Source organism: Oenanthe melanoleuca, chromosome 1A (assembly GCF_029582105.1).
Source record: "Oenanthe melanoleuca isolate GR-GAL-2019-014 chromosome 1A, OMel1.0, whole genome shotgun sequence".
Taxonomy (NCBI): Eukaryota; Metazoa; Chordata; class Aves; order Passeriformes; family Muscicapidae; genus Oenanthe; species Oenanthe melanoleuca.
In genome coordinates, this window is record NC_079334.1 from 62518319 (window position 1) to 62540036 (window position 21718).

The 21718-nt window shown below is 42.2% G+C and overlaps 1 protein-coding gene across 4 annotated transcripts in view; it reads left to right on the plus strand.

The window, feature by feature from the left end:
• GRM3 (glutamate metabotropic receptor 3) overlaps positions 1–21718 on the plus strand; it is a 101573-nt gene that overhangs the window by 35954 nt on the left and 43901 nt on the right. The window contains exons 2-3 of one of the 4 annotated variants that reach the window (XM_056482086.1): positions 1759–1866; positions 20932–21535. In XM_056482086.1, the coding sequence (XP_056338061.1) occupies positions 21038–21535 (498 nt within the window). In that variant the 5' untranslated portion in view covers positions 1759–1866; positions 20932–21037. The remainder of the gene's footprint in view (positions 1–1758; positions 1867–20931; positions 21536–21718) is intronic. The other 3 variants (XM_056482087.1, XM_056482088.1, XM_056482089.1) reach the window with 3 other exon arrangements.

Here is a 21718-nt window from a genome sequence, read left to right on the forward strand (position 1 = left end):
CTTTATGTACAGAAACTGTCCACAGCCCCTGGGAATTTGGTTCTCAATTCCTTTAACTGGAGCATGTCAAATAATTTCAGCTGTCACATGCCATGTCTGAGAGACCCTGAGCTTTGACACATTATGTGTCAAATATACCTTCAAACAAATACAGCACTTCTCTGGGAGGTAATGACAATTGCTGAGCATGATTTCCTTCCAAATAAATTTGAAAACTCCACAGACATCAGTCAAAAGAAATTAACTCTCCTTGAAGGCATTTCATAAGAATTGCCATCTTTCCTCTGTCTCTGCTACCTCTCCCCTCTCTCACAGAAAATGCCAAAGTGGATAAGTTCAGAACTTACCTCTGAAAAACAAGGGTGCCTAGAGTAATGAAAGCCCCAACCCTCAAACATTTGTACATAACTAGGGTTGTATGAAGTTGACAGACATGTTGTCCCCATTGCTGCTGTTGACTGCTGTCACAGACAGCCCCAGAGATAAAGGGAAGGACTCTTGGCATGGCTGTGAAGCCCATTGCAGTGAGCATGCCACCTCTTCAGGGCCCCTGCTTGTACTTACTCATGGCTTAAAACACAGTATTTGTCAGAAATTCAGTTATCTCCTCTGAGGAACCAGGAAAGAGAGGAGAAGCACTTTTCTCCTTTTCTCTTTAAGTGCAATGTAAAGACTCAGACCTGCTCTCCAGTTCAGAGCATGTTCAGATCAGAGATCCAACAAAGCAAACCCTTCTTTGTTAGGGGATCACCAACAGTCCATTCAAAAGGAAATCTAATTCAAAAGGTGATTATAAATAGATATGTGTATTTGAAAATAAAGATTTCAACATGAAATGCAGTCAGATATCAATAGAAAATCTAAATTTATGGACTTTATAAATTCATCCAAACTTACTATCAAAAGCCCATGAATGTGATGAAAGGAATTCAACATATTTCATATCACCAGTGGGGCGTGTGGGACATTTCAGGAATGGAGAAATGTCCCTACAGTCACACTTGACAGACAATTATGAATTCTATTGAGATTTCATGATCAGCAGATGATAAGTTAATCATAGGGGGAGAAAAGGGTCAATTAGGACAGCTCTAGGAGCATCAAATAGATGTAAATACCTATTATAGTCATTAAGCAATATTCCTTCAATATGGCACAGCAAGAGACACAGGGAAAAGACCAAGGAAAGACAAGCCTGGCTGAGCTGGTTGTTACCTATGCCAAAGTGCAATCCTATGGCTGTTTGCTGCCAGCAAACACAAACCACCAGCAGTGGCTATCTCAGAAGTGAGAGGTCCCTGATCCAAGAAAGAAAAACAAATGGGTGTTTTAAATTTACCTGCAAACTGCCCTGATTTTACTCATCTCTAAAGGAACCTGTGTATTCTAAAAAGAAAGTGCTGTTTAAGAGAGGTTTTTAGCCTGTTTGATAGGATACTCAGCAGAAACTCTGGGAATAATAAAGGAGTGTTTAAAGCAGATTGCCTGCCTCATTCAGCTGTGTCGTGGAGCTGATTCAAAGACACCCAGGAACTTTAAAAAGTGCTGGAGCTGGCCCATCAGTTTCTAGTACTAATAGGAATCGAGCTGTTAGTGTTTTTGCATGACATCCTGTAAGGAAAATCACTGGCATTTGGCTTACTCGGGAGATTTCACCATCTGTTATTGTGGAGACCCAATAATGATACAAAACACAAATAAGCAAAAAACCCTAACACTCTGTCAAATTTAGTGAGGTCTTAAAATATTCCTGCACAGGTAGAGAATTTTGCTGGAGGAGAACCAACAGAGCAACGGGCTCAATTACATCGAGTTTCCTGTGTAAGACCTGTCAAGCAACTCCCATCATCACGTCTGTAAGTGAGTGTGAGTAATGGGTTTCATTTAAATTCATGTGGTGTTTGCTACCTACACCCAGACAGATAATGGACAGATAGCAGAACAATGATCATCAAGAGGCTATCACTTAATTCTTGTTTTATTCTGCAGCTTGCCTGCCTTCATCTGTCTTCCCTTCTGAAGGAGTGAGCACGTTCCTTCTGTCTCAGATGGAAATGCAATGGCCTATTATGCATTCATCACAAGTTTTCCATTTTCCATCCAAAATCATGACAATGATACAAATATGAAAGCCCACAGAATTTGTTTCCAACAGCATTCAGCTCCATGCATATATGTTTAAGCTTTCAGCAATTGAATTTCTTATCCCCCAAAACACACAGTCAGCTTCCTTCTAAGTAGCAAATATAACATTTAAGGAGTTTATTTGTTTTACAAAAAACAATAGGTATTGAGTATGGTGAGAAGGGCAGAGAATCCTACAAAATATTGAAAAAAATCTGTTGGCTCACTGCAGTTCTATTGATTTAAGAAACACAAAGGGAATATGCTGAACAAGATGAAATAGGAAATTAAGTAGCATCATGTGGATGTAGTAGTAAAGCATCCTACATATTCTCATCACAGTCAGCTTCCTGCAGGACAGAAGTGTGTGCTCAGCCCTTCCAATATAAGTATCAGTACCCACTCGTTGCCCTAGCTATCCGAATTCCTTTGGGTTTAAGGAAGCTGTCAAAGCCTTACAAGTTGTGAATGCTGTGAAATTAATGGTTCCTTTTCTGCTTCCCATATTTTAAAGCTTTAAATGAGTCTTATTGCTGGGGAAAAGATGAGGAGGAGCAGAGGGCCTGTCAGGATAGAATTGTAAATCTTTTGGCATTTAAAATCTTAGACCTGATTGACCTCATGATGGTGCTTCAGACCAGTGTTTATCTTGGTGTTGTAAAGCAAGCAAATTGCCTTTTCCCAGGCATGAATCCCACTTTTCAGTCTGCTGTAACTAACTGGGGTATGAGGCTCAAGTGAAATGCTCCAGTCAAGCAAGTAAACATTGAAAAACAAACAAAAACATTTGCATTTGAGGAAGTATTAAATGTATTTATCATCTGCCCTTTGAGTCTGTGAAAGTGCTGGAGTAAGGGGAGACTGTAATATGAATAGTTGTAACTCAGTTATTAAATAAAATAGAAATACATGAATAATTAATACAAGTAATAACTGGTGCTTGCCTGGCTGGTGAATGCTGAGGTTTTCACGGATGCTTGTCAAGGCATGACAGCCTAAGGGCTGCTTGGGGAGGGGGCTCCCTTGTTGCCACTGTGGGCTGCAACAGGAGCTCTGGGCTGGCTATTTTCAGAGCAGTGAGGAGTTCCCAGCAGAAGCTGCTCGTGGCTGTAGGATGAAGCCTGGCTTCCAAAGGCAGAGTCAGCCTGCCAAGCCCTCTGCCTGCAGTGTCTGTCTAACCAGCAGCTCTGGCCCAGGGGAATTCAGACTCAATAGGTGCTGTTGACACCCTCACATTTCAGCTGGCTTCCCTGCTCTTCCCCACAGCCATTAGAAAGGCTCTCCAGAAAGCACTTTGGAGCAGCAGCCAAACCCAGATTCTCTGAAAATCCCATAGGATTTTCCTAAGGAATATTCATGTGCCCAGAAAGTAGAGGGAGCCCCAGAAAAATGGCTAGTTTATGATATTTTCTCTATGTGCTAGCAGCAGAGATGACCCCACATGCACTACTGAATTGCTTCCACCAGTCCTTTCAGAAGGGAGCAGGTGATAAAATTCTCTTTTTTCACCAGCATGGCCCTAGTTCCTGCTTTCCCTATCAACATCCCTCTCACAACCCAAAAGATACCTTTCCTTGCAAGATATGAAGTTAGGTCTGAGGCAAAGTGCCAGCTGAATGGATCTGTTTAAAGCCTGGAGATCATGGGGTTCATCCAATGGGGCCAAATTTCTGCTGCCACCAGAGGCACACCTAATTCTCCTCCATGCAAAGAAGAGCAGAGTGTGCTCACTGACCTGGCTGCCGTGCACTGCAGGTTGCACATTCCCAGCATTAATCCTTGGGACACCACTGCAAGGTCACAAAATAACATTATCTCCTATTTTCTATAGGTACAAAGAGGTGAGCCAAAGACAGAGATGAGACTGGAACCAGATTTCAGTGTGCTGGCATACCCTGCTAGTCTGAAGCCTTTCCAACAGTTGGAAGGGGGTTTTGTGTGTTATACTGTGAACCTGAAACCATCAGAAAAAAAATCTCATGTGCTTTAGTGGGTGTAGGAAATATGTGATGTACATGAGTTTTTCTGAGATTTGGGGAAGTCAGTATTTAAATTAGATGATTGTCATACAGTCAAAAAGTGCTGAAGGACATCATAGAAATTCTAGGGTTTACTCCTTCTCATCAACAACACAATGAATATTCAGGGCACTTTAAATAGTTCTGACCTATTATCATAGAGCTCTTTTCTCTTGGTTCTGCTGCTGGCTATGCATTTTTCCCATAGAAATTAATTCTCTTTATGAACAAATAGCTTTGTAAAGGACTAGCACTGTGGCCATAGTTTTCTAGTTTAAGTGAGGCAGCATAGGTAAAGAGAAATGAGTATTCAATTAATGTTTTTGAGGGGAAACAAAATTAGCTTTGGATGATGAAGACCTGAAAAAGTGTTTTGGTAGCCTAAACGGTGTTTACTTTCTGCAGCTTTATCAGTCTTATAACAGGAACCATTTCTTCTTATGTATGGACAAGGCCCTGCTGAAGGTAATACCCCATTGCCTGCAGCTTCTTGTTCTCTTCATTGTTCTTGGACATCCATGATCTCTGAGAGTTTTATGCTGACACTGGGAAAGAAGTGATCTTTGCTTCTTCTGCCATTGATTCAGGCCATACTTTGTTTTCTCCACAACTTCTCATTGCTAAAAGGGATGGCATTATACCCTGTAATAAAAAGTAGTAATTGTGGAAAAATACAAAATCTTGTTTTTCGGTTCAGCTGCTGCAAAGGAGAGAGCTGTTCATAATTCCACGAAAAAATATTTCTGAGTGTAAGGGTTAGATGTTCAAAACAGAGAAGCAACCTAGAGGAAATTAGCTGTGTTGTAGGTTTACTTCCCTGTTGCCTTGCTGATCCTTCTGGGACACTCTCAGTCCCTGAGTGAAGATCATGCCATTACCGTAGACTCAGTCTGCACTGAAGCACAGCTAATGCTCTCCTGTAATTGTTTCCTGAATGCTGAAAACAGCACCAAAGCCCACATGCATGCATGCACATATATGCTCACTGCTATGCTTAGGCTGATGGAAATTTTGTAAATTGCTAACCCTGTCTGGAACTGTATCACTTCCAGCCAAACATCAGCACATTGGTCTGGGCAGCAGAGCTGGGAGTCAAAAATGGGCTCTGAGGAACAGCAGGCTTAACAGCTGAAACCATCAAAGCTCTGAGCCTCCATGCTGGCCAGATGATGAGCTTTTAATTTCTTCCCTGTGGGTCTTGAGATGCAATAGATAAAATAGGAAAGAAAACATAAGTCAGTTCTGTTGGCCTTTAAATGTAAATGGAGAAAATCTGCAACTTCTATCAGAAACTAATCAATTGATCAATTTCTGTGGACCCACAATAGCAGTGTATCTCTCACATGCAGATATCTATCAAAGCACTCTGAATTTCTTAGTACACCTACTCAAATTCCATATACTTTGTACTAGATGCATCAAATCAGAGAGGAAAGGAGGGAGGAATTTAATTTTACACTTGAAAAATTATGGATCTTTCATTTCTATGCCTCCCCACATTACACTCATATTTAATTCAAGATCTTAAGTGGTTCTAAATAAGCTTCTAAGATTCAGTTTAAGCACAAAATATTCATTCAGGATGAATGAATAATTCTGAATAGCTGGAACAAGAGAACAAAAAGGGTTTTAACATTAACAATGGGACAGATCCATCAACAAGATAACTATGATTGACACAAATGGAGCCTCTTTCACTGGTACTTGATTTGGCCATTGCATTAGACAGCATTTTATTCCTTGTGATTACAGTCCTAGCTCAAAACAGTCTGTTCATACAAGAGAACTTGTAGTTCAAGTCTATAATACCCCTGACTCATGAACCAGTGGACCAGACAAGTCTCATGTTGATAACTGACACAAATTCTTGAATTTATCTTGAAAAGTGTACAAGTTTTCTCTGACTGTGGTGCCTCTTGTTAAATCTGTCAAATATTTCCCATCATGTGGTTGTCTCAAGCCCTGGGTGAGTGGAAATGGAGGGTGTTTTCTGCTTGAGGCTCAGTGCACAAATAACTTGGGAGAAAGAATCTGCTGGCATGAAGATGGGGAAGAGGAACACAAGGAGGTCACAGCTGGGAACAAGGAGTGGAATACACCTGAGAGGGGCTGAGATGAGAGTAATCAATGAAGACTGAAGAAATGGAACTTTCAGCATTTAAAATGCTGTTGTAACAAACAAACTTCCTGCTTGCTAACACCCTGACTGCAGAGTGCCAAGTTAACTCACTAAGTCCATGCTGGACTAACTGGGGCATGCTGTGAAGATAATAAGAGCATTTATCTGTCATGAATGCAAGCTTATGGATTGATAGATCATTTGATCTGTATGACTGTATTATGGATTTGCCATTAGCTTTTATCTTTAGCCATGCTGACAGAATCAAAAAACATATTTATTACACTTGGTGGGTTTTAATCGACTTTGCATTTTTCCTGTGAGTAGAGTTGGAACACAGATAATCTGCAAAACACACTGACAATCTTCCAGTTTATTCTGGTTTATTCATATTTTCTCCAAAAAAACAACTGAAGAGCATATAACAGATGTAAAAGCTTTACATAAGATTTGTAGGAGAATAAACTAGCATTAGCCATAGAAGAGAGAAAGATGCAGTGCAAAAAAAGGTTATCCTCTGGGCTTGGTGAAGAAAACAGCTCAAAGCCAGCAAATCAATGATCCCAAAATGAAACTGAAACACTGCCCACAGAGAGAATGGATTTGCAAAATGTGAGTTCTCCCTATAGCATATGGAATTGCTCCTACTCACAGAGGAGAGCTTTTAGTGGTAAAGCACCAGGTCTGATACTACCAAGGCCTGATAACATCCAAATAATGTGACAGAGGGACCAGATCTCTGCTGTACTGAAAATCTGAGAAGGAAGGGGAGTCCCATTTATTGAGAGAATTTTGTTGTTGATGTCTCATGTGACCCCAGTGGATTTCATCAATACAGTCAGTAGAGTGCAGGGTGTGAATCAGCCTAAAATAGAAAGGACCTCGGGGTTCTGGGGCACAACAAGCTGTCCATGAGCTGTGGACATGGAGACAAGAAGGCAAATGATATCCTGGGATGCCTTGGGAAAAGCATAGCCAGGTGGTCCTGCCCCCCTACTCACCCCTAGTGAGGCCACATCTGGATCCTGTGTCCAGTTCTGGGCTCCTCAGTACCAGTGAGAGGGTCCAGCAGAGGTTATAAAGATGTTTAAGGGACTGAAGCATCTTTTACAGGGACAGGCTGAGGGAGTTGAGCCTGTTCAGCCTTGCAGAGGGCAGAAAATTATGCCCAGGAAGCTCCACCTGAACATGAGGAAGAATTTCTGTCCTGTGCAGTGGCCAAGCATGGGAACAGGTTGCCCAGAAAGGGTGTGGAGTCCCCCTCACTGGAGATAGTCAAGAACCATCTGGACAGAACCCTGTGCTTTGGGATGACAATGCTTGAGCAGAAAGTTTGGACCAGGTGACCCACTGCTCCCTTCTAGCCTGGCCAATTCTGTGATTTTGTGAAATTAATTGCTTTCCAAAAACTTCTGGCCATGTTGGCCTCACTGACTAAATGAGAGTCTGAAGAGTCCACTCCACCCAGGAAATTCCTTTGTCCAGTTCTAGACACCCTGTTCACTATCCCTGGAGAGAAACAGATACAGTAGTGTGCAATTTATTTCATCCTGTTCCAATGTCTAAAATAAATTTGATGAATCACGTTCTATAATTAACAAATTCTGGGAATGAAGCTGTGCTATTGGCTTACATAACAATAGGGGAGGTTTAAAAGTTAAAACCTGGGACCCTGCAAGGATAGTGGAGCCCTTGCAGCATGCCCTGGCCTTTTGAAGGCTGTTTTCCTAAGGAAATAGGGCTTATGCAATTACATTAGCTGTCAATTGCAATAAAGTTTGAGTGCTAGCCAGTGTCAACAAAATCGTACAAAATACAGGCTTTGAAGACATTAATTTGTTACAGGTTTCCTTTCTGGGGAAAGGAAGGTGGCTGAATAAAGGAATGAAGAATGTGATTAAAATCCCTCGATAAAGAAAGGCTGAAGAGTGAACTCAGCCACAGAGCAAACACCAAAAATCCTCCCTGCAGGAAACCACAGGCAAAGAGGCTTTCTATAGATAGGCTGTATCACTATTGTAACCTATTTTACATCAGCTGGAAACTGCCAGATAATGTATCTGTCTCAGAAAAAATAAAATGCCCTGGTCTTATTGTATGTCAGAAAGAAAACACTCAAACCAGAAGGCAAGTGTCACCTGGGGATAGCCTGTGTTTGACTGACATCAGTGAAAGCTTGGCTCTGAATTCAGTAAACTCAGATTTCACGCCTTGCAGACTTGTTTTAGACAGGGAAGTTACAGGTAGGGCACAGCCAAAGCTGTGAGCAGCTTATCCAAATCAGTGAGAAATCCTCTGGTCAGGAGTATTGGCCATCTTTGACACCTTTTCTATTGCAAATGCAGATGTAGTTTCTGCAACCTACCAGCAGCCTGTGATAAGAGTAGGCTGTTTCTCAAGTGTTGTCTTCATTTTATATTGGAGAGATGCCACATGAGTTCCCATTTTAAATATTATCACCTGCTTTCACAGGCCTCCCCTGTTTTCCATGTATATTTTTCATTCCTGTGTGGAATAGGAAAAGGCAGAACATGTTGGCCACGCTGATTTTGCTTTCCTGACAAAAAGGTAGCCATGAAGGGAGGGTATTTCACTGTTTGCTGCCAAACTGAGTGTGATAATCCTAAAAAGCACATAAGGTCATTCAATTTAAAACTCAGGGAGCCACAGCCCTTTCTCCCTGCAAGCTGTCATGTAGCTAAAAGGTCTAGGATTTTGTCAAAGCCCTAGGAAATGAATTTCAAATTTTTCCCCCAAATTCCTTCACATTTCCTTGTTTGTTTTCCTTCTGTAATTCCCCTCTTCCCAGGCACTTTTAGTGAGATCCCCAGAACTTGTCCCCAGGCTCAGCAACACTGAGCACCACCCTGAGCTGCAGCAGAGCCACATCCAGGGCTGCTGTTTGCTTCCTGATTTTTCTCCCTGCTCAAAGACACCTCTGCAGTTCATCACATGTGATGTAGGACCCTCTGCCTCCCAGAGCCATGACATGGGCATGTGGAGTAACACCACAGCCCTGGCAAAAGCAGACAGTCTCCAGAGATGGTTCTTCTCCATCACCTTCCTCTCCATAAAACAATCTGTGGAACTGGGAGAATATGCCCTTGAGGGGAGTGCAGCCTGGTTCACAATCTGCCATGTACAATTCCTAACCTACTTTTTTTTCCTCATGCACCTGGCCTTGTGGTTTCTCAGCTCCCATTTTTCAATCACTGCTTGACAGCAGAATTTGAGGCAATTATCACAGAATGGCTTTCACTGCATGCCTGCTGCCATGAGGATGCCTCTGCCTTCCTGTGGTCAGTAGAAATGTTGGCAATCACGAGGTTTCTCCCCAGTCAAACCAGAAAGTGCAAGCAAAGCAATGAAATCCTCACCTCTGGTTCAGTTTCGTTAACAAATACAACTAGTGACTCTTGGCCAGCTCTTGAATTCTTTACTGGGATTATTATTCATTCATGCTGGCCTCGGTGAAATTTGGGATACAAGTATTAATCTAAGATTGCAATGAGAATTGTAATAACAAGAAAGCTTGTTATTACAAGACACACAGGCCACACAGAAAGTATATCCAGTCCTGATCCTCCCAAAATAAATCACATCTGACTCCTCCTGGAGCGAGGCAGGAGTACATCCTTACTGTGGACTGTACCTTCCAAGAAATAATAAGCCTCTGTACAAACATCCATCCAAAGCAGTTTTAACTCTTCATTGGCCAAAACTCTTTGTCTGCCTCTAGTGAGGGATGAAAGGAGCACATTAAGACCTGGGATCATCCTGCTTAGCTTCAGGTTCCAAAGAAGAAATCTCACTTTAGATGTTTAAAATTAGATATGAACATTTCTCTGAATTGTTTTTGCCAATTTTGTGCTTTGTCCAAAGCAAAGGATCATCACCATAGAATAACCATGGAATGATTTGGGTTGGAAGGGACTTTAAAGACCATTTAATTTCAACACCCCTAGCAAGCCCCAGCCAATCTGGCTTGAACACTTCTAGCAATTGGGAGTCCACAGCTTCTGTGGGCAACCTGTTCTAGTGCCTCTTCACCCTCATAGGAAAGAATTTCTCTATATTTAATGTAAATCTACTCCGTCTCATGCCCTTCTAAAAAGTCCCTCTCCTTGTAGACCTTTCATCTTGGCTTATTTAAGATGTGGCCTTATATAAGAACATAAAACAAAGTTTGCACAGGTTTTAGAAAAACATGAATTCACCAGGAATTGAGGTTATTCATGTTTGCCTTTCCTCCACTTTGTCATTATGTTGAAGATTTGGCACCACAGAGCAACTCCTTGCAAGGAGAAATGTCACAGACATGCACTGAGCTTTATCCTACAGCTCAGCTGGGCCCTTATCTGCCACCAGATAGGCTGATGCAGAGCACCAGCACTGTTCCAGATACTCTAAATAGAGCCTGTGTTTCCCCTTCATTAGCAAGGAATTCCCCCTGACACTACCAGGGCATGAATTATTCCAGCAGAGGTATTGAGGACCAAGCTGGGCAGAATGCAAATTCAGTTCTGTGGCCAGTCATGGCTGCAAGGCCATTTACTGTCAGCACAGAAAAGAGCAAAGACAAAGCCAGTGCTAGAAAAAGCTGTTTCCTGCACCCAGAAGGTGACAGACTACAAGGGGCAAGGTCCCCAGGGTGTTCCAAAGCAGTCAGTGCCTGGAGCCACAACCAAACCATGCATGGCCTTACCCAGTGTCTCACCTCTTCTTTCACAATTGGTGGTAAATGCCTCTCTACATTTTGAGTTAAGCTGTTGTTGCCATAGCAATGGCCATTTAGAATGAAAGAATGCAGTGTATGTGTTGGGGGTGTGAGGTTCTGGCTCTTCTCATAAAAATACATGTCTGCATGTACACACACTGCTGTGGAGCTGCATGAAAGGAGCCAAGCAAGCACTTTGCATCAGGTCTGAGGGAGAAGAGGAGAAAAAGAGGAGAAGCTTGGTGCAGGTTGGAGTTTTGTTCCAGGATGCACCTGCAGAGAGCTGAGTACTGACTGAAATGAGCCTGAGTGATAGCTGACTGACATTTCATTCCTTAGCAGTAGAAATCACTCCCTTGCTCAGGACAAGGCATGTTTGTTGCTGCCTTCATGAGATAAATCTTTGCAGAAATAGGAAAAATTTGCTTTCTCTGGTTTATTTTCATTAAAAATAACTCTTGCTGCTAGCTCTTCAACAGGAAATGCTTTTCAGCAATCTACTCCCACTGTTTATACAAGTTTATTTGCCAGGGCACAGGCTGAAAAAAAAGTCAATAAATAATGCAAGAATTATATTACCTAATTTTAGATCCACTTCTAAGATTTTTCAACACTCCTAGGACTAGCATTTTTAGTGGTCACAGCAGGGGAGATTCAGAACTTGTGAGGTTTATTCCTCACTTTGTACCACCTCTCTGTGGGGTGAGGGAACTTCTTAAATAATTACAGCAGGGCAAGATCCTGCCCACATCCCTGAGCCCATTTTCCTGAGGACTTTGGCAAAGGTCCATCTTCCTCCAACTCAATTTGGCCTAGAAGTGGAGCTAAGCATCACCTTGATCAGCCAGTGCAGGCAGGGTCTGAAGTGTTTTGGGAATTCTCAGCTGAGAGTGAGGTTTAGATACCTGCAGCACCAATTGATGAAGAAGAGCAGTCTGTTTGTGTCACTGGCTGGACCTCAAATTCTTTTGAAGCCCCACATTTGACTGATTGTGAGCAGCCTTTTTGAAGTCCACCAATTCTTAGCAGGGCATCCAAGTTTGATGACACATCCATGAACTTTCATGACATATCTTGTCCCTCCATGAGCCCAGACCGGGTCATGAATCAGAATTAACAAGTAAGAATAAGTAATTAAGTAAGAATACCTTATTTAACCTTTGAAAATAATCTGGGGTCCAAAAGAGAGAAGTAAATGTGAGTATTTTTGAAGTGTATCCCTGTATTTGCCTGTTTCTCAGTAAACAGCAGCCACCAGCTCCTGCTCCCTGTTGGTGACATGACCTGCATCTAAGGACACACCAAGTGCATGGCAGGTCTGAGACACTGAGTGCATTGTTTCCCCTTCCAGTGGTACTTTCTGGTGGAGGTAAGACAGTCTTCTGCCTTTCTTTGCCAACTGGAAAGGAAAAAGGCAAGGAGGATCTATCAGCCAGCACACCCCATAGGCTTCAGCAGTTTACTGATTTACAACAGCTGCAAAACAAGTTCTGTAAAATTTTTACTACAATCCAGTTCCCATAAATAGCTGAGGGCAGCTTTTGTTTCCAGCAAACTTCTGAGACTTTTGTGATTAGAACTATAAAAGCAGTAAGCACAATTCACAATCAATTATGTTTTATTAATGTTTTTTTAATACACGCCACAGCCCAGTAATCATGAAGCTGTTCAGCAATGTTGTTCTAAAGTCAGCTAATAGCAGGATGTAATTTGCGGCCGTCTCTGCTCACTTACAAAACACTTGCTCCGTTAATTGTGATTTCACACTCTGCTGAATGCTGTTGCCTGAGGTAACATTCATGTGATGGAAGAGTTACCACTCTGGGCTCTGGGGGGGAAGGGTGTAAGGAGGGTGGACGAGGAAAGGATCATTCAACAGAGGCTACTGTTGTTGCGTTTTTAATCCTTTTATGGTTGGTTTTTTTGTTTTGTTTTTTTGGTTTTTTTTTTTTAAAAACAAAAAAAAAAAAAAAAACAAAAAAAAAAAAAAAAAAACAAGGAAAGAAAACAACTAAACATCAAAAAGCTACAATCCACTGCTAAATAGGTCTTTAATAACCTGGACATTCTTTCCATGTTTTGATCCCTTTCTATTACTTTGTATTGTTACCAGGAACACGACAAAACAAGTAGGTGACACCCTGTCTGGCTAATCAGGCACCTACCTTGACCTCATAGTGTAGATGCTGGGCAAGCCCAAAGAAAGAGCCTGTATTTTCATTAGAAATATTTTTGTGCCTTTGGGGGTCCCAGAGACACCTGGTATCTTTCTCAGACCAGAATAGGCAGGAGATTCTTCTGGAGGAGGTCAGAAGTGCCTAAAATGTTGCCATACAATAGTGAGCAATTAAACAGATCAAGTCTCATCACTGGATAGTGAGAAGTGATGAGACAAGAGTTCAGCCCTGCACAGGCACAGGGAAGGCAGCAGCTCCTGCTCTGAAGTGCTTGCAGTGAATATGTCACAGGGAGAAATACTGCCTCAATCAGCAAATAAAAACCATCTTGACTTGGGAAATTTCCAGCTGAGTGTTTGTGGCAAACAATGAGATACAGCTCAGACCAGACAGGGATGGGAGCACCAACCTGGGAAGGTTTTTATTTGACTCATCACTGAATTAGGGCAGGGAGAAGGAGCCCAGAGGGGGCTCTGCTCACTGCTGGCCATCACCTGCCCTATTCCAGTTTCTCCCATCCTGACCAGTGATGTGGAAAGCTCCAAGCCAGGTTGGAATGCTGCTACTTGTGGGTCCAAACCAGGGCTGGGTCCCGTCAGAGCAGGCTGGGTGGCAGCAGAAGTCGCCCCACGTGCAGCCAGAGAAGGGAAGGGATGCACTCTGTGCTGCTCTGTCAGTCTGGTGTAGCTCTGTGCTGCCAGCCAGACCGAGCCTCAACAGAAACAGGAGTAGCAAAGGACTCTCTGCTCTCACATAGGCAGAGGCTCAGCCGTATTTTCCGTATTGCCAAAATCTGAGAGCCTCTTGGCACAGCAGCAAAGGTGAAATGTGGCAGCTCATCCGGAGTGAGCCAAGAATGCCCAGGCAGAGCACCTCAGCTGGAGCACAGTTCACAGGGAGATCCAGCTTCAAGGAAAACCCTGCAGGCTTGCAGAGAGCTGAGAAGTGATTATGAGCACAAAGCAGCAATGATCTGTGTGTGGGCAGAAAAAAAATAGATGCTTAAGAATCAATTAAGAGGGAAAGGTTAAATACGTGTCCAAAGACTAAATGCAGAGATACTCCTTGGGGGCCTATGCTTTGGATGGTGTTAACTTCACTTAGTTAAGCCTCACTTGCATTAAGCACAAGTGTTAAAGCTTCTCTTAGATAAATATTTCATCCCCAGGACATGACACTGAAAACATCATGGTTTACTTTGGGCAAGACTACCCCACCCTTATGCCATCACCTCTCTCAGCCAGCGTTTACACTGCTGACCTCAGCCTGGTGCTGGTGCTCCCACACCACCTAGGAGGAGTAATTGCAGTGACATCCACAGGTCACAGAAGCCAGCTGCTCCTTTGTCCCCAAAGGCTTTGTACTCCCATTTTTCCTTTTCCAGGCCTTTGTGGGACCACTGAAGGCTGAGACTAAAGTCAAGCAGCACACAATCAATAAGCACACAGCACTTGCCTGTGCATTGCAGTCACTGCTGGTGGGCTTTCAGCTGTCACCGGTGCCTGGGAGAAACAAGCAGATGGACAAAAAGCAGTAGGACTCAGCTGATTCCAAAGAAGACAGAAGGGAAGATGGTGGGACTTTCAAAGGTCTAACCCTGCATTACATCAAGATCATTACACCACAAATTGTCCAGATGGCACAAAGCCTCGGGCTCTCGGCTGGACTTCTCAGTGCACTTGAATGTGCTTATTGTCAGAGCAGGGAGAAACTCTCATGATTTAGGAGCCTGCATGGCCTGACCCAGAGCTCTGCCCCTGGTGGTCTGCTCATTGTAACTCCTTCTCCTGAGACCTCACTTTGGAAGAACTCAGCTGGTGCCAAATTCTCTCATGTATTTTAACAAAGACACATTTTTCCACACTATGTTAATGTCCAGTGATCTTCAGGGGCTCTTTGTTCCTCACCAGGCTAAATTAATACATCTAGTTCTAATCTATAGAATTATTTAATATCTGGAAGCTTAAAGAGCAACATGTCAGAGACATCTGTTTTTCTGCCTGATTAATATTTTAAATACTTTTTTTTCTGAAACAGGATATCATAGATCTCTGAGGAGAGGGCTGGGCATCTGCTGTATGTTGACATTGTAGGAAACATAAAGCATCAGATATTGATGCTAACACAGTACAAATAGTAACACAGTGTTCTGAATTTTCCTTCTTGTTCTAAAATAACAGAGTATAAATTTTTATTTTAAGATGATGATTTACTTCTACACTGATGTATTATCTCTTGCTTTGTATGTCTTTATACTAAAATCTCTCCTAAATTTTCAGGGTTTTTCAAACTCTTTTACAATATACTAGTCATGGCATGAACTTGTATGATTTGTAGCCTCATGCTGCTGCTGGTGGAAATTGCAATAATTAATGTTTTTTGTGTATGAGTTTTCAAGATGAAATGAAATTTACAAAAATCAGCTAATTGGAAAGGTGTTTTTGTCATTTTTCACAAGGGAAGAGAAGAACCCAACCTAAAATGTTAACAGCCAACAATTGAAATTTAAAGAACTTTGATTAATTTTCAGCAAATTTATATGCCAGCACCTGATTAACATTTCATGAAGGAACTTCTCCATTTCCATAGAAGACTTGTTTTCTCCATCTCACATCGTGTTCTGAACCTTTTCCCTGGATTGTTTGTTTCTTTGTTTTCATTTATATCCTGATTTAAGCTACCAGATTTCAGCCAGCCAGAGTCAGGGTGTGAGCAATTTGTGTGGTGGCACAGGTCTGCCACTGTGAACTTTGGGTTACTTCACAAATATTTCTCTTCCAGAGGTGACAACATCCCTAATTATAATTGGCAAGGAGACTCAAGCTTGTCTAACACTTTTTTTCTGATTAAATAAGATGTTAGATTTCAGTGCAGCTCTCATCAGGTGTTAAGATCAATTTCTGCCAGGGCAATATAAATGTGATAAATGTGTTGGATGATCTATGCTATTATGCAAGTTATTCATGATCTCTGAGAGAAAGAAATCTTTGCATTCAGCTTCTTGTGTCACACTTGAAAGACACACCAGAATTTAGAGCTGAAATTTGACTTGTTTTAGAAATTTGCTTCCCTAAGATAAAATTTGTAGAGCACAGCAAGGGCTCGGGGAAATATAATTCTCTGATGGGTGACCTTGGAGAAAGATCTATTGATGAAACTATTAGCTTCAATATTTGTAAAATGCCACAGGAGCACAGGTGTGGTGGGAAGCTCCTCTGTGACCTCACACTGAGCATGGTCCTCCAAAGAAAGTTTACAAAGGACACCAGGTGTCACTGAGTTGACATATGGCTCCAGGAACCACAATAACACATTATAGTTCTGAATAATGCAGTACAAATCCTCAACTGCCAAGGGAGAGCCACCCACAAGAAAGCTAAACATAAACTTCTCCTGCACCCACGTCAGCTCTTGTTGCATTCTTTGTCAGGAAGCTGCATCAACAAATGAGCCCTGAAAACACTGTGGAGGGGAACAAATGTGGGGAAACACAGGATATAGCACAGGGTAGGGAGGAGAGGAAACCTCTCCAGAGTTTTAGCCTGGTCATGTAGATTGTCCTATTCATTAGTTAATGGTGTTGAAAAGTAGCTAGGCAATCTGAAGTGCCTCAGCTCTCAGCAAGGCTTCCCATTCCATCCTTATAACTGGAAGACTGGAAAATGCATGGCTGCTGGATGCTGGAGTGCCAGCACCAAGCATTGGTGCTGGTAGGATGGAAGGCATGAACAAAATTGCCACTGATGTATGAGCAATAATGTTTGATTTATAAGTCATCTGGCTAAATGAAAGATTCAACTGCAATTCTCTTTGAAGTTTGACACCTACTAGACAAATAGACTGAAAATTCTTAGACTGATAAGAATTCATCTCTGAACCAACAGCAAAGGTGGACCTGCTCCATGAGCTACAGACAGAAGGTCTGCAGAGGACCAGAGCTGACATGTGAATGTAGCCCTGGAAGACAGATTTAGTTTTGGAGATGATATCAGTGAGATGCTGAATGCAGAAACCCCAAACTCCAAACCTCTTTCTCATTTTAGTCACAGAAAAAAGGATGTGACCATCCTTAGTAAATAAGCAATCTTACACCAAGAAATAGTAAATGTCTGCAATCAACTTTTCACACACAGAAAAATAATCCACCAAAGCTGATGATTCAGACCTAGAGGCAAGTGGATTTTCAGTGAGAGCAGCACAGCTGCTATTGTACACAAGTGAGTTGCTTTCAGTAAGGGATGTGCTGACAGTGCTCCCCAAGGGCAGATGTAGCTTCTCCCTGTGGACTTCTTGTGGTGGAAAGAGAAGGGGCTCTGGAGTGCCAAATGAAGATGTTTCACAAGCTGAGTGCTTCTGGCTAGAGTTCAGATAGAGCCATGCTGGCAGAAACCCTCTGATGCAGATATGGAAACTTTTCTCCTTCAGTCTGTTTATTTTTCATGTTGATATTTACACTGCTTCTACACCCAGACTCTACTTCTATTTGCACCAGAGATCTAAAAACTATAGGGCAAGAATGCACATATTTTTAGTACTAACAGAACACCTAGAACAACACAACCCTGCCTGTAGCTGACATTAAAACTTTAAATAAAAACAAAACAAAAAAAAATCTACTTTATCATCAAGAACTTCTTTTTGAAATATCCCAGAAATGCTTCTAGTAGAAGAATGTACTGCAAAAACTGATAGGGGTGGTCAGTATAGTGAAATCACTTCAGGAAGGATATGATCAGTGGTATCTTCACCATGTTTAAGAGGAGGAATATGGGCTGTATCAGCCTGGAATAGGTATTAAATGTTTGTATATATAGTCCTGAGTTACACAAGCTGCAGAGAAAGCATGTGGGAGGTACACACCAGAGAGAACAGGAGAGGAGCTGAGCTGCAAGCCCATCTTTGTGATCTGCTTTAAAGTAGTCTCCATCACACCAAGATGTCTGTTCAGTGTCACCATAGTGACACTGCTCACTGACCACCCAAATCTGCCTCACAGCTTCCTTCAGGAGTTCCACCCATGAGAAACCCTGGAGTCATCCATCCCTCAGAGCCCAGAGGGGAAACCTCCCCTGATAAACCAGCCTTTGCATTAACAGCTTCACTCTGACCCTCTGCTCAGCATCCTTGGTGCCCAGCAGGACACTGCAATGCCACTACATGGGCAGCAGTGCACAGGCTGCAAAATTTGATAAAGGAGAGAAGCACATTTTATACCCTAAGCTGTATTTTTGTTACTTTACTTACTTATTTATAAAGATAGGATTTGAATGCATAAAATAGGATGTTTTTACTGGGAAGCAGGACTCTGCATCCATGGTGTCACCCTGCAGTCTCAAAGCCCCCATGACAAGCTCAGAACTCCACAGGCCCTGGGGAGGGTGAGACAACTGCTGTGGGTGGGTGGCCCCCACCCATGGGCACCCCTTACCAAGCAGTGTGTCCCCAGATAGAGCAGGACTCTGGGGATGAGCCACTTGTGTTCTCCAACCTAAATGGGGCTCCCACCACCTCCTTTCACATCCCTGGACACCTTCAGACCAGTGCTGTCAGCACAAAGTGGCAAGCAGAGAAATGGTCATTCCCAGTCCTCACCACTCAGATCACCCCTTGGGTTCTGCAGGGACTGATCCCTTGCTGTGCCATCACTGATTCCAGTTTCCCTCAGCAGAACACTGTAACAAGCACAAGTGACAGAACACAGAAGTCCTTTGCATTCTTTGCTGGGGACATCAGTTGTCCCTGTGGAATGTTGAAATAATTTTCAGTACTTTTCTATCCTTTCCTGCTGATGTATCAGACACACAATCCTGAGACAGGGAGGAGATGAGAGGTGAAAGGTGATGCCATTCAGAGAAACCAGCACCTATGAAAGAGTCAGGGGAATGAGATTTTTATTTTACCCTGCTGTGAGGGTAAATCCACTGTACCTCTAGGTATGTCCCAGGACAGCTCTAGAAAACCTTGTAGAGAGCCCCATTTTAAAGCCTTTTTTTGGGAAAACTCAGTTGTTCTTGGTTGTGTTGAAGAGCTGTTGAAAGCAGAGAAATTAATATTACCTTATAAAAGACTCACATAAAAGCAGATAGGGAGCAATAGGAAACAAGGGAAGTTTATTGTCAAGGTATCAGAGGAGCACTGGGAAAGATCAAAGTTTGATTCTTGGCTGTGCTGATGGCCTTAGGTAAATCACTCAGGAACAAGCTTGGAAGAACTTTTTTAGGAAGTTTTTCAGACTCAGTGGCTCAGTGGAAACTAGGGGTTCAGGGCATGGTTGACCTTTTCAAAGTTTGATAGTGATTGTGAGTGCCAAGCAAATCAAAATCTGAATTTAGAATCTTCTGATAATCTTAATTAGTCTCTTTGTGTCTCTTCTTCTCCCAAGTGCAAAACAGGGAAAACAAATATTTTCCCACTGTGATAGAGATAAACATGAATGTTTGCTGAGATTCAGTGGCAACAGAAGCCACAGAGGTAAATAAGATGGATATTGCATTGAAAAAATCCCAAGTCCTGTTTTTATCCAAACAGTGGATATCCAACACTAGTGATGAAAACAATGGAAGTCAACACAACTGAATTATTAATCACACAGCCATTTATGTCACAAATGTCACCTTTTTGTCTGATAATGGTTTCCAATGAGGATAGTATCACCATTTTATATGCCCTGTATATACTTGAATAATGTTTGGTAAATTAGAGTACTAAGTCTGATACAGAAAGTACTGCTGAATACAGTCAATATCATTACTTACCTTAAAAATTGCCAGAAAATATATTTTCTGGACCTGTTTAATAATCCACATGTGATAAATAAACCAGCTTACTTATAGATTATTTAGGGATGAGGAAGCCTTTTTTCCATTGACATTTATGAATGAAAAATTCTGCTGAGACAGTCTGCAGCTCAGACTGTTAGGATAGCAGAGAGAGACCTTTAACAATGCATCTGACCCATTACTGATTTATGAGAGAACAGTGTTGGAATAAATATGAATAAAAAGTTATCCTTTCACACAATTTGGTGCAGCAGTGTTGAAATTTTACTAGGATAAACAACTGCCTTGCAATAAGCATGCTCATTCATTATTCAGTGTTAAATCCTAATTGTTGCTGATTTCAATTTCTTTGTGCTAAGTGTTTCTAAATTATAAATAACCCTGCAACTCTAATAGTATATACTCTGTTAAGGAAAGGGTAAGTACAGAAATAAATTATTAAAGTGTTCTGCTTAACTATTGCCACGCAATTCATCTCAGGATTGGGAGAACAAGGCAGCCACTTTGATAAATTTGAAGAGGTATTGACAAGGAGTCTATGGACAACTCATGCATCTATGTTGCATAAACAGACTTTGTTTAATGTATATTTATTTACAAAATTGTTACATTGCCATCTTCACTTTAAGGTTTGATTTTTCTCCTTTTCAGGTCGTTGGTAAACTGTCCTGACCTGAGTGAGAGTAAAATCACATCCTAAGTATACACATCACTGCTGTGCTCTCCCTTTGATCTGAACACTGAACTGTGATTAACACTAAAGAGAGAAAGTCCAGCCACAAGCATTTTCATGCCCTGAGCAAGCATCAAACACGAGACTCCTTCTTGTCATGTCTCTCATTCTCCCCTTTCATGTCTCTTACTTATTGTGTATGTAGTGGTTTACCTTAATTTGCTTGGAAGAGTATTTGCCTCAAGGAGGGATGGTTGTGTGATTAAGGCATCACATCTTTGTGTCTCCTTTTGCCTTTTCTAACTCTTTCCATCTCTTCTTTAGAGGCCCAGCAGAAAGGCTTGTTGGCTTGTTCTTCACTGGCTTGTGGGACAGCACTTCATATCTGGCAATGGATCAGAAGGACTGAAGAGCATTTTTGCTCCCACCAATGTTTCTCAGAGCTGCTAAAACAGGACCAATGAAGATGCTCACCAGACTCCAAGTCCTTGCGCTAGCTTTATTCTCCAAAGGAGTTTTCCTTTCCCTAAGTGACCACAGCTTTGTCAGAAAGGAAATTAAGATAGAAGGAGACCTGGTCTTAGGAGGCTTATTCCCAATCAAGGAAAAAGGCACTGGGATAGAAGAATGTGGGAGAATCAATGAGGACCGAGGCATCCAGCGCCTGGAGGCCATGCTGTTTGCCATCGATGAGATCAACAGGGACAACTACTTGCTGCCGGGAATTAAGCTTGGAGTTCACATCTTGGACACGTGTTCCAGGGATACGTATGCCTTAGAACAGTCTTTGGAGTTTGTCAGGGCATCTTTGACTAAAGTGGATGAGACAGAGTACATGTGCCCTGACGGCTCGTATGCCATCCAGGAGAACCTGCCGCTGCTCATTGCAGGGGTCATCGGCGGCTCCTACAGCAGTGTCTCCATACAGGTGAGTCACAGCAGCCCCACACTGAGAGCTCTTCAGCTGCAGTTCCAGTCAGACAACCACTGCTTATGTCAGTTTGCCAATAAAGCAAGTCTTAGCTTGGTCACTGCACCCTAGGGGTCTATCTAATTTATGATTTTAACTGAATTTACATTAGTTTGATTCACTCTTTAAAATACTTACTGT